General features: G+C 35.9%; 1 protein-coding gene across 3 annotated transcripts in view; it reads left to right on the top strand.

The window, feature by feature from the left end:
• Window positions 1-18,742, top strand: part of SNX7 (sorting nexin 7) — a 114,372-nt gene that overhangs the window by 71,085 nt on the left and 24,545 nt on the right. For all 3 annotated transcript variants that reach the window (XM_049616753.1, XM_049616754.1, XM_049616752.1), the window contains one exon: window positions 10,280-10,432. In XM_049616753.1, coding sequence (XP_049472710.1) covers window positions 10,280-10,432 — 153 coding nt within the window. The remainder of the gene's footprint in view (window positions 1-10,279; window positions 10,433-18,742) is intronic.

The following is an 18,742-nucleotide window of genomic DNA, read 5'->3' as shown; positions in this document are numbered from 1 at the left end:
TAATTTTTCATTATTGAAAGTACTTAGATGTGTTTGTATGTAACTGATAAGTCCCTATCCCCTCCCTGCTTGCCCAAACTACCCAAGTCACTTTGGAAGTTTCAGAGCTTAAGTGTGATACTCGACCTATTCCTCCAGTTAATCTTACCAGCAAAACAGACTTCTCCCAGTGCCCACATATTATCAGTTGACAAACCCTGCTGATTCTGTCTCCCAGCATTTACCTTTTCTCCTAAAGGACCCCTGCATCAGGAATCTGATTTGTTACTGCTGTCCCCAGGTCCTTTCCTTTCCTTTCCTTTCCTTAGCCCCTCTCAGTTATTTCACTTGTCTTTTTTAAAGGATATCCTTTTAGGACCTGGCAACTGCCTGCCTCTCTTTCCTCATCTTTTGCAATTCCCCTACTCACACTCCAGGTACCAACTTTAACGAACCACCTGTAATTTTTTTAGAAACACCCAAATAGACATGCTTCTAGGACTGCATACTACTATTTGCTTTACATGAAATGCCTTTCACGTTTACTTCATATGATTGATTTTTTAATCTCTCCTCTTGGGTATGAGTCCTTGAGGACAAAGTCTGTTTATTCACTCTTCAACTTAGTTCTTTTTCTTTCTTTTTTTATTTTATTTATTTTTTAATGAGGTGCAGTTGACATATATCCTACTAATTTCAGGTGTACATCATAGTGATTCAATATTTTTATACACTACAAAGTATTCCCCATGGTAAATCTAGTTGCCATTTGTCATCACACAAAGTTGTTACAATATTATTGACAGTATTCCCTATGCTGTATGTTACATCCCAATGATTTATTTTATACCTACAAGTTTGTGTCTCCTAATCATCTTCACCTATTTCACCCAACCCTCAATCCCTCAACCCCTCCCCCCATGGTAACCAACAGTTTGTTTCCTATATTTATGAATCTGTTTCTGTTTTGTTTTGTTTTTTAGATTCCACATATAAGTGAAATCATACAGCACTTGTCATTCCTTAACTAACTTCTTTCACTTAGCATAATACCTTCCTGATATTATGTTGTCCATCTCTGTTGTCACAAATGTTATGATTTCATTCTTTTTTGTGGCTAATATTCCATTGTGTGTGTGTGTGTGTGTATATATGTATATACATATATATGTGTGTGTATATCTATATATAAATATATAGATATAGATACATATAGATATCAATATCGATAGAGATAGAGATAGAGATAGATATAGATCGTGGGTTTTTTTATCCATTCATTTATCTGTGGACACTTGGCTATTGTAAATATGTTGCAATGAATGTAGGGGTGAATATATGTCTTTGAATTGGTGCTGTCATTTTCTTCAGATAAATACTCAGAGGTGGAGTTGCTGGATTGCACAGTAGTTCTATTCTTAATATTTTGAGGAATTTCCATGCTCTTTTCCATAGTGGCTACAATTATTTACATTCCCACCAACTGCATGGTTTTCCACTATGATTTGCTCACATAACTCTTCTACCCCTTTTTCTCTCTCTTCATCTTCTGGAACCCCTATGATTCTGATATTGTTCCTTTTTAATGAGTCACTGATTTCTCTAATTCTTAAATCGTGCTCCTTTGCTTTAGTCTACCTCTTTTTTTCTGCTTCATTGTTCTCCATAAGTTTGTTCTCTATATTGCTGATTTGTTGCTCTGCCTCATCCATCTTTGCCGCTGTGGCATCCATTTGAGATTGCAGCTCAGTTATAACATTTTTTTTATATTATCCTGACTAGCTTTTATCTCCGCAGAAAAGGATTCTAATCTGTTTTCAACCCCAGCTAGTATTCTTATTATCATCATTCTAAATTCTGGTTCAGACATCTTGCTTGTATCCGTGTTGATTAAGTCCCTGGATGTCGTTTTTTCCTGTTCTTTCTTTTGAGCTGCATTCCCCTATTTCATCATTTTGAAGGAAGAAAAGGAATAAATAAGGTAGAAAAAAATCTAAAATTAAAAAATTAAAAACAACACAAAAAAATGCAAAAAAGGATGGTAGATCTTAGATATGTTATGGTCTGGTTGTTGAAAGGAGTGTGATAGATTAGAGGAAAAAGGGAAAGATAAGAAAAAAAAAAAGTTTGAAAATTTGAAAAAGTGAATACAATGAAATAGAATAAAATGAAATGATGGAAGTAAAAAAATAGAATTTGAAAAATTTACAAAAATAAAAAATATAGTAGAAAAAATATTTTTAATAGAAATGGAAAATAAAAAATAAATTTTTTCTTTCTGTACCTAAGAATAAGAAAAGAAAAAAATTGAATAGATGGACCAGCAAACAGACTGAAGTATGATTGAAATTGCATCAGTTTCCCCTAGACGTTGAACTATGAAGCACATTATAGTCAGTAAACTAAGCAGGCAGAGAGACTTGTGTTCCTGAAGAGTGAGTTTGGCCCAGTTGGGCAGGGCTTAGTGTAATGGCTCCATTCTCCATTACTGGGGTATATTGTTATGGCGCCTGTAGGTGTGTATGCATATGCGTGGGAGGGATGAAAATGGCATCACTCAGTTACCCAGTCTCTAGTATCAGAACGCTGTGCTCTCACTGACCAGCAGTCGCACACCCCTCCTGTGTCTCTGGCTTCCGTCCACTCCCCGCTTTTACACTGTCTGTGACCAAGCCGTTAGGTTGCCAGGTGGTAACTCCCTCCTGAGTTTTATCTCAGATGCGGCTGTGTTTCCCAGCCCCTCACTTCTGAGGGACTGCGGCTTTGACCTACTCAGACCTTCTGGGGGAGGGTCTCAGTGAGTAATGGCCAGGTGCCAGCTCACCCCCAGGATCGTTCGTGGGACTGTTCTGCTGCCAATGCCCAGAGACTGTGGCTGGGTGCCAGCCCACCCCAGAAAAAGTTCCCGTGATCTTGTAGCAGTAGCATTTCAGGGTTCGTGGATAATTACAACACATATCTGGCACCGGGCTTTCCCTTTAACGTTCGTGTTCCAGCACCAAAGGATGTGGTTGTTCTCTGGGGTTCGCTGGGACCAGCCTCTACCAAATGCCCTCCCAGCAGGGGAACTTCCTCTCTCTGTGTGGCCTGAGGACCCCGAGGACCTCGCTCTCTGTGGGGATTTGCCCTTCCCACCAGAGCACTGCCAGGTATCGAGCTGCGGAGTTTCAGACTCTGCACTCCCCATTTACAGAGTCTTAATGGAATTTAAACCCTCTCCTTTCTCCTTTCTCCCTTTCTTGTTCAGTCTCTTGTGTACTCTTTATTTTCTCCCCAGCTGCTTTTAGGCGGGGAGGATGCTTTCTGTACTCTCCCCCTGTCTCCATCCTCTATCTGCAAGCCAAAGAGTTCCCCTCTCTCTGCGGCTTTCTCCCCCTGTTCACCTCTTCGTGCCTCGTGCCTGCTGAGGTCTCTGGTTCAGGTTGTGCAGATTGTTGTGTTAATCCTCAAATCAGTTATCTAGGTGTGCAGAATGGTTTAGTGTTGATCTGGCTGTATTGCAGGGACTAGAGATACAAAAAAAACTTCCATGCTGTTCCTCCATCTTGGCCCCCCTTTATCTTTTTGATAATAACTTTTCTGACAGGTTTGAGGTCATATCTCATAGTTGTTTTGATTTTCATTTCCATGGTGACTAGTGATGTTGAGTATCTTTTCATATGCCTATTGCCATCTATATGTGTTCTTTAGGAATATATATATTCAAGTCTTCTGCCCATTTTTCAATCAGGTTTTTTTTTATATTAAGTTGTATAAGTTCATTATATATTTTGGATATTACACCCTTATGAGATGTATGATTTGCAAATACATTCTCCCATTCAGTAGGTTTCATTTTTGTTCTGTTGATGATTTCCTTCACTGTGCAAACATTTTTTTAATTTGATGAGGTCCCATTTGTTTTATTTTAGCTTTTGTTGACTCTTACCTGAGGCCAAAAAAATATTGCTAAGATCAATGTTAAAAAGATTACTTCCTATGATTTTCTTCTAGGAATTTTCTAGTTTCAGGTTTACATTCAGGTCTTTAATCTGTTTTCAATTTATTTTTGTATATGTTGTAAGATACTGGTCCAGTGCCATTCATTTGCATGTGACTGTCCAGTTTTCTTCATACCATGTTTTGAAAAGCCTGTCTTTTCCTCATTGTATGTTCTTGCCTCCTTTGTTATATATTAATTGGCCATATAATATGTAGGTTTATTTCTGGGTTGTCTATTCTATTCCACTGTTCTATGTCTCTTTTTGGGCCAGTACCAAACTGTTTTGATTGCTACAGCTTGTAGTATAGTTTGAAATCAGGGAGCATGGTGCCTCCAGCTTTGTTTTTGTTTTTATATTTTCTTTTTGGTTGTTTGTTTTCCCTCCAGATTGTTCTATTTGGAGAATTTTGTGGTTCCATACAAATTTTAGGATTATTTGTTTTAGTTCTTTGAAAAATGCCATTGGTATTTTGATGGAGATTTCATTGACTCTGTAGATTGCCTTGGGTAGTATGGACATTTTAATATTAGCTCTTCCAATCTGTGAGCATAGAATAACTTTACATGTATTTGTGTTGCCTTTCATTTCTTTTATCAATGTCATAGAGTTTTTAGTGTACAGGTCTTTCACCTCCTTAGTTAAATTTATTCCTGGATACTTTCTTTTTTCTGATGAAATTATAAATGGTGTTATTTTCTTAATTCCTTTCTGATAGTTTGTTATCAGCATATAGAAACACAATTGATTTCTGTATATAAACTATATTCTGAGACTTTACTTAAAGAATTTATTTATTAGTTCTAATGGTTTTTTTGGTAGCGTCTTTAGAGTTTTCTATATTTAGTATCATGTCATCTGCAAATAGTGACAGTTTTACTTCTGTCCAATTTGAATACTTTTTATTACTTTTTCTTGCCTAATTTCTGTGGGTAGAACTTCCAATACTGTTTTGAGTAAAAATCATATTGTGGGCCACTTTGTCCTGTTCTGATATTAAAGGAAAAGCTTTCAGCTTTTCACCATTGAGTGTGATGTTAGCTGTGGGTTTGTCATATATGGCCATTATTATATTGAGGTCCATTCCTTCCATATCTACTTTGTTGAGAGTTTTTGTCATAAATAGATGTTGAATTTTGTCAGATGCTTTTCCTGCATTTATTGAGATCATCACATGATTTTTATCCTTTGTCTTTTTAATGTAGTGTATCACATTGATTGATGCAACCATTCTTGCATCTGGAGTAAATCCCACATGATCCTGGAATATGATCCTTTTAATGTGTTTTTGAATTTGTTTTACTAACATTTTGTTAAGGATTTTTACATCTATATTCATCAGGGATATTGGCTTGTAATTTTCTTTTTTGGTGGTATTTTTGTCTGGCTGTTCAGTCAGCCCTGAGTTACTCAGGAGGAATTTCTCTGTATATAGATAAAGATTCAGCATGTCCATGGGAGGAGGTGAGTTCATGGTCATCCTACACTACCCATTATCTTAGTTCCTAACACAAACTAGATGGATGCTGAGTGAATGCTGCTGGATGAGCAAATGAGTGGGGATGAACTAGATCCTCCTTATCATTTTTCATTGTTTCTTCATTATGCTAGTGCAGGTTAACTGGTTTCCTTTTTCCTCTCCTCCTTCCTTTCTCTTTTAACCATCCCTCTATATCTGACTTAGGAAATACAGCTCTGTTCTGGTCAAAAACTTTTAGTGATTTACCATTTCCTGCAGAATCCATTTCATGCTCAATGTCATTCAAACCCTGTAAGCAGTGAATCTTCAATCAGCCTACCTGGCAGCATTTCTTGTTTCCACTTGCCCACCTCCAGACTCCAAACCTACCTCTTATCCATTCTGTCGTCACAGTCTGTAGCATGCCATCTCTGTGGTTTTGTTTATGCCTTACATTCATCCAGGCATTTCTTCCCCAGTCCCTGCCTACTGAATTGGCAGTCAAAACATCCCCTATCCCAATCAAAATTAATCCTACATTCTGTATCTTTCTATACTACTGTAATTTTTTCCTCAATGTGGTATATATTACATTCTGCTTTGTATTATAGCTTTAGTTTTTATTTCATTTTTGCATATGTGTGTTCTTTTTTTTTTAAGTTTATTTATTTAGAGAAAGCGAGGGAGAGAGAGAGAGGGAGAGAGAGAGAGAGAAGGAGGACACAAGCAGGAGAGGGACAGAGAGGGAGGGAGAGGGAAAGCAAATCCCAGGCAGGCCCTGCACCATCAGTGGGAGGAGCCCAATGTGGGGCTCGAACTCACAAACCGTGAGATCATGACCTGAGCTGAAATCAAGAGTTGGACACTCAACCTGTTGAGCCACCCAAGTACCACCTGCATCTGTGTATTCTAATAGATTATAGACTCCTTTAGTTAAAGGTGAATCATTTCAGCCTTGAAAGCCACAGGCATACTAGCTTGGTGCTATTTAGTCAGTGTGGAAAAAACATGGGCTTTGACTTAGGCGAACTTTCATTTGAATCTTTATTATGCCACAAAAAGCTATGAGATCTCTTTCATTTTTTCCCACTTTTCTAACTTGTGAAAGGAAGATAATAATACCAAATTTGCAACATTATTATGCAGATTAAATGAAATAATATATGTAAAGTATATAGCTTAATGCAATGGCCCATGGCAGAAATGCAATAAATGGTTATTATTATTGTTGCCATTACTGGTACTATAGTAGGAAGTTACTTTTGGAGAAAGATTTTGTTTTGTTTGCCTGAGCTCTTAGTATTAATGGTTTTCATTTAATTGCGTGGCTAATTTCTGGCTGAATATAACTGAAGCTAGAAATTACCCATTAGCCTTTCTGTTAAATATAAATCTTCCCTTTTTTTCCCCACTATCTTACAATCTTGTATTACTTATTCTGGTATTACAACATTTTCCTGGCAAAAAGGATTGCTTGCTTCTTAAATTTTTCCACTAAAAGAGGACCAAATTGCTTCCAGGATTTGTGAAAACAATTATTTAAGCTTTAATCCTTTTTAATTCCATCTTTTCTGTGCTATTTTATAGTAGAGAAAATGAATTAAATTTCCTACTTTTCGAGTTATTGAAACCTGCTGTGTGGCTAGAGGGGCTTCTTTGGCCTGCCAGGTTCTAACACCTTACCCTCCCACCTCAGTTAACTTTCATTGACTGTATATGTTCAAAGCCTGGATGGCACCCTCTGAATCCATAGTTCCTTATACCAAGAATGGTATTTAAGTCCCTGCTAAATTGAAGTCAACTAAGAAAAAGTGTATATTAGGCTTTTGTAAATTATTAGGAAAGATATAGTCCAGCTCCTTCTCCATTTGAAGTAGATATTTTGTGCTTATTATCAATTAGAGTTTCCTAGAATTGAAATTATGGGAAGATGATTCAGTGTGGGGAAATACCTAATGTCTTTTTTCTCCTTTTCCAACTAAAATAATGATGAAATCATCAAAGAAAGAAAAATTACTCATATTTGGCTACAAAAAAAGATCAGAATTGATCATATATATTTAAAGCATATGCATCATCTTCCTTACTGGTGAGAAGAGATTGAGAACTAGCACTAGAAGTTAACCTAAGACCTAGACCCTGGCAGAGGAATACAGTACTTCCAGAAATCAAAATACTGGAATAGAAGAGGGAATCAACTTGAGTTTCACCAGTTAATGATGATGGTGCTGATGGTGGTGGTCATCGAGGCAGTGGTAATGGTGGTGATGGTAATACATAACATTTAGTAGGCAAACTGTCAGGCACTGTTTAAGTCAACTAGTGTTCATTATTTCATGCATCTAAAACCCCTATGTGATAGGTATTTTTTCACATCTATTTTATAGTTGAAGAAACTAGGGCTTCAACAGCTAGTCCTACCCAAGGTCACATAACTTTTAAAGATGGAAGTGGAACTTAAACTGAAGTTGGTTTAACCTTTCATAAGTCTTCTTAATCCTAGTTCTGTGCTGATAAGCCTACAAACGTTCCTGTAGGTGAGAGTGAGGTGAGAGAACAGGACAGGACTTCTCTAGTAGCTCTGTCACAGCAGAAGCACCAACCAGGCAGGCCACCACTTCATGGGCTTTTATGAGGGGGAGTTACAGATTGACAAAGGGAAAACTATGTTGTAAACCCCTTATGGCAGGGACATCATGTTAAACTGTTATGAAGGGGAGAAAGATACAATATATGATTCAGATACTGTGTTTCCGAAAGCCAATTTTAGTAGAGCAGTCTGCCAGTAATCCCACTCCAGTGCATAACAATTTTAGACTGAAAATGCTAAGCAGAGGAGAATAATAGTGCACTCACAGTTGGTGTAGGTACCTCCTGATCCTACATAAAAGAGACATTATGCTAATAATTTCCATCTGACTTTGAAAATTGCATGATTCCATCCAACAACCCAGAGGAGTGAATTTTTCTAACCAGCCCCTATGATTTTTCCAGCAGACCCAGAACCTGTTTGGGTTTGGCATTTTTAGCAGTTTAACTCTTAGTTTATCCCCTGGCATCCACCATCAGACATCCCATTAACAACTCATTAGACAAATTTTCTAAGATGTAACAAAATAATCACTCCAAAGAGTACACATACTCATAAAATAATAAATGGCTTCCCTGAGATAGTTTACAAACAAAACAAGAAAGTAAAATATCTGCCTCCCCCCCCCCAAAAAAAAACCATGAAAGTCAACCTTACTAATGAAATAGATATCTCATAATCAGAGATTTATGTAATACCAAGTGTCTATTCTTAGGAAATAAAAACAAATACGACTGCGACGAAATAAGGGCAGAAAGGTGAAATTCCATAGCAATAATGATGATGATGATGATGGTGATGATGATGATGATAATGATGATGTTAGAGTAATAATTCACATAAGCATTAGAAGCAAAATAACCCATTTTTATTCTAAGACATTCTTGCATTTCAACATCTCTGAAATGTGGATCTTCTTAAATAATGGTCTCTTTCAAATACTTTCAATCACACCACAATGGTAATGATGATGCCCCTTTTAAGATATGAGAGAGATGGTATGATTTCTGCATGTAATTTCCTGGCTTTGGATCTCAGTAAAAATCCAAGAACCTCACCACAGACTACATGCCTCAGTAAGATCTGGTCACCCATTCCTTATGTGACTTCATCTCCTAGAACCTTCCGTTTTTTGTTCACTCCACTATATGCTACAGCCGTGCTAGTCTCCATGTTCTTCTTGGACCATCGGGGCATGCTTCCGCCTCCAGTCTGTTACCCTTGTTTCTTCTGCCAGGAACAACTTTTCTACTGAGAACCCCCATGGTTTACTCTCTTGTGGACTGAAGATATTTATTCAAAAGACACTTTCTTATTTAGGCTTTCCTCTGTCATCTCGTGTGAAATTGCATCATCATATGTTCCCTATCTACATTTCTGCTTCATTTTTCTTTTTAGCATTAATTTTCAGTTGATAGTCCCGATTTTATTTATCTTGCTTTTGGTTTGTCTCTCTCCATTTGAGTAAAAGCAGAGATTTTGTCTATTGTCTTCCCTACTGAATTCTCCTAGAAGAATGCCTGGTGCAGAGAAGGCACTTAAATATATGCTGAATATATGAATAAATATATATGTATAAATATATGTATTAATATGTAAATACACAAAATACAAGCCAATAAACTGCTGGATTACATGCTCTAAGGTTGGCAGGTGAAGTGGTAAGGGGGTGTAAATATCATGCTAAGCCTGTGTAATGATGCACGGACTAGGTGTTAGGTGTCTTCAGACATAAACCTGCTCCTAGCACTAGTGTGGTGAAATTTGTCAAGTTGATCCCCTCGGCCTCCAGGTTAGAGTGCATAATCTGAATGGATGTTGTAACAGGTGAGTTAATTGATCTTTCTAGTAAAAAACAACTGAAAAATGAAGCCCAGGAATAGGAAGCTGGTTAATGAAACCATGCCTTTTAACATAAATATTGTCACCATAAACAATAGTGGTAGTGAGAGTTAGTACAGAAGAATTTTAAGATAACTTGTAGTTCAATTTCCTCTGTTTTATAAATAGTGAAACCTAAGCCCAAGGTTTGACAGACTTAGGACAAGGTCAAATGCTAATTGATGGTTCATCTTAGAACTCCAGTTAGCATCTCTGGCTGAGCCCAGTCTTCTTTTTACTATAACTGGTTATTACACATGGTAAGTGCTGGTGACTTTCCAAAGAATTATTCTTAAGATGTTTTGATATAATGTTCAGCTTAGACTTGATGAATTCATTTAGTAACAAGAATACATAGATCAATTTATCTCTCTTTGTGATCTAATTCAGCTTACAGAAGAGGTTGGAAAACTTGAAGATAAAGTTGAATGCGCTAATAACGCCTTGAAAGCAGACTGGGAAAGATGGAGACATAATATGCAAAATGATATCAAGTCAGCATTTACAGATATGGCTGAGGAGAATATCCAGTATTATGAACAGGTAATTAGTGCTATGTGATATTGCTTCATTTTATGAAAGTTGTCCTCTCTTTTACTTTCTGTCCTTTGTTGAAAGAGTCTGTTAAGGAACCAAGTGTCACGTTCAAAAGCCTCCTTGGTGGCTCAGTGCCAGGGGAGTTGCTAGTTAATCGAGTAATGCCGAACCCACCCACTGAAACAAATATGTTTATGTGGAGGAAGGATGAAGAGTCTTCCTTCTTATACAGTATGCCCCAGGTGCCTAATTTGAGCCTTGATTGTGGGAAAGAATTATGCTACCATTTTGTTTTGTTTGTTTTCCCCACAGTTTCTTGTTTTAGAAGAATTTGAATTTTTTAAAAGCACTTGGGCAATGCTTGCTACTGATTCTCCCATCTTATTCCCCTCATCCTCTCCTTTTCTTATGTTATAAAGTATTTGCAACATGAGAAAAGGACCAGAGGTTTCAATGAGCAGAAAATCAAATCAGGTCCTGTACCTTGTTTCCCTTCCATTTCCACTTTGCCTTCTATAGCTGTTCAAAACCTCAACAAAAGAGCATGCTATTCTCTCTTTTTATTTCAGTTTAGTTTAGTTCAGCTTTTTTTTTCTTTTTTTCCTTTAGTTCAAGATAGAACCTAGTCATCCTTTTGATTTCAGATGATTGTTTTTCATCTTTTTTTTTTTTTTTTTACAACTAACAGTTCCCAAGGTGGTTATCATTTTAAATGAATTTTATACCATCCTTTTTTTTTAATCAAGCATATTCTAAACATACTGTTTCTAGCAGGTGCATTTTCAACATACATCTCTAACCTTATCTCTGACTAAATTAATGACTATATGAAATTGATACATTTATGCTTTATAGTCTATAGTGCATGCCAGACTGTAAAATATTGTATATTTTGAAAAGATTAACTATTTTCATTTAATAAGCATTTCTTAAGCCTCTACTTCCATCAGACACTGTGCTGGGCCCTGGAGAGACCATAGCATGCAACATAAATACAGTGCCTTTTTACATGGGCACGGTCACCAAGGGAAACAGTCAATTAATACAAAATATTATAATAAAGTATAATATGTTCTAGCGTAGAAAGACATTACAAGGGCATCTAACCTAATCTAGAAGGAATGAGGAAGGCTCTGCAGAGGATGTGGTTAAGATGAAACCTGAATGATGAATAAGAAGTAGGTAGATAAAGATGTGAGAAAGAGTTCCAGTTAGAGAAAATACATGCAGAAAATCCCTAGAAGTGAGAGAATATGTTCAAATAACTGAGGCTCTTTTTTGGAGGTTAGAGAAGCAGGGGTAGTGTTGAGTTGAAAAATGAGGTTTGTATGGGAGGAAAAAGTTTTCCTGAACCCTCTGACAGTCCCTAGCTGGGTCTGAAATTAAAATGATAGAGATAAATTGACAGGAAAAAAAGCATACAGATTGATGGAATGTAAGTTCTTTGTGACACAGAAGCCTTCCTAAGGACATAGGGACTAAGAAGCAGATGTGAATATTTTTTGCTAGGTTTGATGACAGGTGGGCAGTCATGTAGAAATATGGTAGATTAAGGAGTATGAGGTGTATATAATAGACTGCAGAAACATGACAAGACCTGTTTGTTAGGTGTCTTCTCTGTGTTCCTTTCCTTTGATAAGTACCTTCCTTTCCTCCAGATATAAGGAGAACAACTCTCATATGAGGGTTTTACCACCTGCACCAGGGGCTGAGGGTTATGGAAGATCAAAGTGACCTTCCTGCCTCTGCCATAGTCTCAGACTCCTTCAGCTTAAAATATTCAATATGCCTAGATGCCTTATTTTGCTGTTCATCCTGAACCACACTGGGCTGAAGAGGGCATCGTAATATAAGTCTTTTATTTTTCATTCTAAGGGAAATAGGAAAAGCCGTTGAGTTTTCATCAGGGAAGTGACAATATTTATCAGATTTGCCTTTTAGAAAGGTCACTCTGGCTTATATGGCTCAGAGTGAAACAAAACTGGACATGAGGAGACCTAATAGGGAGCATTGTGGTACCAGACAGAGATGCGAACTGACATAGGGATTTCATGGTGGTGGCCTAGAGACTCAAGTGATTGAAAAGATCATTTTCTGTCCTTAATTTTTTTATTCTGCATTAACAACCTTAAGTAAATTCAAGTATCTCAAAGGAATTTCCCATAAGTCTCAGATTTTGAAATGATTTGAACTATTTTGTTGAGGGGCACCTGGGTGGCTCAGTTGGTTAAGCATCGACTCTTGATTTCAGTTCAGGTCATGATCTTACAGTTCATGAGATCGAACCCCACGTTGGGCTCTCTACTAGCTGTGCAGAGCCTCTTGGGATTCTCTCTCTCCCTCTCTCTGCTCCTCTTCCCCTCATGTGCACGGTCTCTCCCGCTCTCTCAAAATAAATAAATAAACTTAAAAAAATGAAAGTAGAAAACGAAAATAAATAAAATATTTTGTTGAATGACATTTATCACTATGGCTTGCTTTATTTATTTATTTATTTATTTATTTATTTGTCTCTATGGCTTTCTTACCACTTAACTATTTCAATCCACAAAAAGACTTTCTCTCTCCTTTACATTACAACCTGTCCATTCTGATGTTATAGAATTGTTATGACGGTCAACCAAAATAATTTATGGACAATGCCTCAAATACTAAAATATGCAATATACTATAAGTAATTATAGTTATAAAACATAAGTATATTAGGGTGTAAGTATCACATGACACTGTTTATATTTTCACATGCACTGATTATATTTTCCTTTAAATGATAGGCTCTGCAAACTTTTTTTCTAAGTTTGAACTTCATTTTTTAAGGGAAAATCTTCATGGCAATTCCACTGAACTCCCAACTGAAATGTTTGGGTTTGACTCTACCTGTCACATAAATTCACATTTTTGTCAGTCTCATAGACTGATTTCAAATTATATAAAATATTGCTTTCTTAGAAACAGTTAAATTAGCATTACTGTGTCATTTTGCCAATTTTGTTCTTCACAGCAGTTTTAATATCAGTATGTTTTTAACTCTTCCTCCAAGTGAATTATATTTATAAATGTTACTAAAAATGTGTCAAGTGTACTGCATCTTAGATGTATATCTTTGAAGGAATCATTGGTTTTCTTTAAATTCAAAAAAACCCTGCGGTTTCAATTATTTGTTGTTGTTGTTGTTGTTGTTTTTCCCTGAGTGAATAACTTTTAACTGATTTGCTATACCAGTCCAAGCATAATTAGGAAGTTGGAGCCCTTAAATAATCAAGGCTTTCTAATTAGCATGCAGACTGTGTGGCCTGAAACAGTAACAGTCTGCTGTTATCTGTTAACTTCAGAATCTCTTAGATATACAGAGAAGTGAAATGTTCCAGAATCTTTCCATTTCCTTTTTAATTTAATCACATTCTTCCAGAAATACCTCTTTTTTCATCAACGTTTGCAAATATAAATTCCATAAGGGTTTGTTCCTAGTATGATAGATGAATTGGGGTATAAACATTTGCCTTTGGACTTGTTTTATGAAGTGAAATGGTCACAGCTTATTTATAACTTAAAATTTAAATATCAAAGTGACAGGAAAATCAGATTATAAATATGAGGCATGGGTCTGTATCAGAAGATAGCTATTGTCACATTGAAATGTAGTACTTAGATGTGTGAATTTATTTGGAGACGGCACCAAATATAAAACAGGCACTTCCACGTAAACTCAAGTAAGTAAAATAAAGTTATTTCCATTTTGTCCTATAAGGCCAATAATTAAGAATAAATATGAGGTTTTTTTTTAAATTTTTTTTAACGTTTATTTATTTTTGAGACAGAGAGAGACAGAGCATGAACGGGGGAGGGTCAGAGAGAGGGAGACAGAGAATCTGAAACAGGCCCCAGGCTCTGAGCTGTCAGCACAAAGAGCCCAACGCGGGGCTTGAACTCACGGACCGCGAGATCATGACCTGAGCCGAAGTCGGCCGCTTAACCGACTGAGCCACCCAGGCGCCCCATGAGTTATTTTAAAAGACAAGAATTAATAAGACACTACAGCAAAAAATCCAACTGAGCATGGGTGAATAATTTCAAAGCATATTGGTACCCAAATACCAAAGCAAATTATTTCCTGATAAAATGTGAGGGGATGCTAAAACCATAAAACATGACACGCAGCATTAAGCGCATGGACATTTTCTCATTACTCTCTATTAGGTACAAAAGAGTGTCTGTTTATATGTTTGTTTATGCTGATGGTAATGATGATTATGATGATGGTGGGGATTTGAAAGGAAGTGATGCTTGGTAGGTATTACAAACTAAAAGAATACACTCTTTGAAAGTTTAATTTTGATACAATGAAAAGATCATATGTTAACTTTTGCCACAAAAAGCAGTTTAATATTGTAAAGTGTGCAAAGGAATAAACTATATCACTTTAAGTATTACATTCACTTAAGTATTATATTCACTTAATTATTAATGTGTGGAAGTCCTTGTTGCATAGCCTTATTTCTGTCGTTATAAAATTAATATACATGCACACTAAAAGCAAACAAAAACAACAAAAGCTAGGTACATTAACATAAAATAAAGAATGCCTGTAACCTTTTCTCCTGGAGAGAGTGGTATACTTAAATACAATTATAGAAAAATAATTTGCTATTTTCAGATTAAAATATTTTAAAATTTCTACATGACCCTTTCTGAATGTGTCAGCATAAAAACATGATTACTTATCTATTTTGTGTCATGATGATTACAGTGGATATATGTTATTTTGAGCTCCATATTTCTCATTTGTTTACTTTCCTATCTAATAATCTTAATATAATACATTGTGTTAGTTTACTTCTATTAGCAAAGGTAACAATGAACAGTTGAGGCTTTATGCTATTTTTTTGCTCTCACAAATAATACTATTAAAAATAATTATGAACATTAGACTTTAAAAACTTTCTGGATAAGAATTTTAAGAAATTACCGGATCAGAGGTCAGTTCATTTCAAATGATATCAACCTTCTTTAAAAATGTAAGCTGTCTCATGTGAAATCATTCATTTAAAATTCTGTTAACATCAAAATCCTGTGCTAAGCACTATCGAGCATCCAGATTCAAACTTTTACTCTTGTTATTTGGGACCTTACAGTTTACTGGGGAAGAATAATAAGTATATATATTTTTTACTTGATTACTACAGCTTTACCATGTATTAACTTTTTTTAAGGAAAGAACGTTTAAATTAGTTTTATTTCCTTGACTTGTAATGAACAGATTTAATCAAAGGGTTCTATCACTACTGAATAATACAAATATATATGTATATGTGTATATATATATATATATATATATATATACACATATACATATATATATATATCAACATGGACATCTAGGAAGCAAAAAGTGATTATAGTATAGGACATTTTCTGGAAAATAAAGGAAGAAAGAAACAAAATTACTGCAAGAGTACACAATCTAGCCAGATGAATAATACACCAAATGCTTCCATAAAATCCAAGTCCAGTTACTTATGGACCACTTAAAAATTAGGGAAATTAAAATATATGTGTGTGTGTGTGTGTGTGTGTGTGTATGTATATATGTATATATATATGTATATATGTATATATACATATATACATATATATATAGTAGTCCTATAAAGAGTAAGTAACGGATGAACGTTGAACATCCTAGAAGTTCTTGAAGTATAGTTGTATTTATTTAGAAATGTATTGCTTACGTTGGAGAATGGCAAAATAAATTCAAACAAAGGAGTTGTTTTAAATTCAGTGATGCATACATAGTTTGGAACATGTTGTAAATTTTGTAAACTTAAAACACTCTGGTCCAGGGAAAGATAGTTCCCAAGCATTGTGACTTTAAGACATTAATGTGTATTGATAGTGATTATAAAACTGCCAACTAAGCAGGATTCTGAGTGGCATTTAGATTTCTATCCAAAATTTCATTCTTCTTTTAAAACCTGGGAGTCAGAGAAGTTACGGACTCTGTGCTCATGTACATGAATTAAAAGAAACAGTGAGGGAGAAAGACTTTCCTTCACTTCATCCCATCCAACACAGAGGAACTGTTACGTGACATGAGAGAAACCTGGAGAAAGTACCCTTTTCAAAATCTGGGACATAAGAGCAAAGGAAGAAAACTCTGGCCACTCTCAGTCATATTCCGTAGAATTTAGTAAAGTGGCTTAAGAAGTTACAGAAAATTTAGTTGTCATTTTAAAGTCACAGACTCAAAAAGAGAATATGACGTAAGAGGAGTGAACAATTTTAAAAAGCGAAGCAGTTAAAAAATCAGATAAAATTGTACCTGTGGACCATGGACTATGAAAGGCAAAGATACAAAGAGATGGATTTGGTCAAAGGTGAAGACAGAAGCAACAGTGTCAGAAGGCACATTTCAAAATGGAAGAAGTAAGTTTTTTTGGGTGGGAAAAAAAGTGAATGACTTCCAAGTAGTATCAAAGTCACATGGAATTGGGTGTGAGGAGCCTCTTTGGATTCAAGAAAGCTAGGAATTAATAAGCTCTAATAAAATTATTAAAGTGAATAAAGTGGAAACCATGTTATGGAAGCTGAAAATACAGGACTACTTCAATTCTATTTCATTCCTGTTTTCTCCATCCAGGAGAATGAAAGTATAAGTTGAAAGATTTAGACAAATATAAATAAAAGGTAACTAAAATCCAGTATATTTGAAGAGATACTAAATCAACAGCTATCCATTGCCACAAAAAGGAGAATTCTAGGTATTTTCTCTTTTCCAACGAACAATGCAAAAGCTCTTCCTTTACCAGCCCCAAAAACAGTGCTCACAAAGCCTTAGTTGTAACCCTCAATCCTAAACTGACTTATTTTGGAAAGATTGGGAGACTTCTTCTGCTCACCCAGGAGAAATGCACACTACTTTTCATTGCTAGGTAAATGCTAAAATTAGCTTCAGAGAAAGCTTGGGGGAATACTGTAAAAATGACACCTGTTTCCAAAATAGTTAACCTCTGTATTTTCTGATATATACCATGTACAATCACACAATAAAGTCTTTGTGAACAGCCTTCCTTGTAGAGAGAAGGATGGGAGTGCCAGAGGATCCACCCAGATAGAGTTATTTAATGTAATTTTGATCCCAAGGAATGACAGGTAGGTTTTGAGCTTTCCTTTGAAATGTTGAGTCAGAGGCATAATAAATGGTCTGTATTGAACCATTTAAGTTATATATTTTATATTGACAATCTCTTAGGATGAAACTGAGTAATCAGATACTCTCTTTAAAGTTAATGTGTCTCAACTCCCTAATCATAAGAATAGCTGGGAATAATTCAGTTATCTCAGAAAGGGATTTTTGAATACAAGTCAGGGGACGTTTCTTTTTGTGTTTATGCCCCATACCATTTACTCAAGCTGGTCCCTGATCTGATCTCTAGACCCAAGAAAACAGATTTCTTGATGGTGCTAAAACAGCCCTTCAGAAGTGTATGTATCTTTGAAACTCTTTGAAGAATGTTTCAAAACTACATTATAGACCCCAGGATTGAATAGATTCACATTATACGTAGACTAGACTTCCTGGAAAGCAACACACCAGCTTGAGAAGCTAATATGCTTAGATTTTTAATCAGCCTAAACATTTTCATACCAGTTAAAATTTGCAACTCATTACATTCTTGTGCCCTCATTATCTACTTATTTACTGGAAGACACTCACTGGGTGAGTCTAAAGTCTGGATTAGCAAATTCAGGCTACATCACACCACTTTTCTATGGACCATTCAGTCAGTTCATTTAGGGATGATCATCTTCATCAGAAAGAAAACACCAAGTTTTTCTCTTACTGTCATCAATGGCAATCCACTGAATATCCAGGAGCTTTCCCTTTGTATTTTTAATCTATAGACCAACACTACTGATTAATTAATGATTAATCTTGTCTTTTTACTATCTGTGCTATGGAAATCAGTTTTTGGTGAGCAGTCAGTCCTATTTCAAATAGAATGTAAAGCTACACAGTAATAATGATCAGAGCAAGGAAAACAGAGATGAATAACTTTGTGTTATCCTAAGATTTTATTTTTTTTCAATATATGAAGTTTATTGTCAAATTGGCTTCCATACAACACCCAGTGCTCATCCCAAAAGATGCCCTCTTCAATACCCATCACCCACCCTCCCCTCCCTCCCACCCCCCATCAACCCTCAGTTCTCAGTTTTTAAGAGTCTCTTATCCTTTGGCTCTCTCCCACTCTAACCTCCTTTTTTTTTTCCTTCCCCTCCCCCATGGGTTTCTGTTAAGTTTCTCAGGATCCACAT

The sequence above is a fragment of the Panthera uncia genome (genome assembly GCF_023721935.1).
Source record: "Panthera uncia isolate 11264 chromosome C1 unlocalized genomic scaffold, Puncia_PCG_1.0 HiC_scaffold_4, whole genome shotgun sequence".
Classification (NCBI taxonomy): Eukaryota; Metazoa; Chordata; class Mammalia; order Carnivora; family Felidae; genus Panthera; species Panthera uncia.
This window is presented reverse-complemented; position numbering and strand designations above follow the sequence as displayed.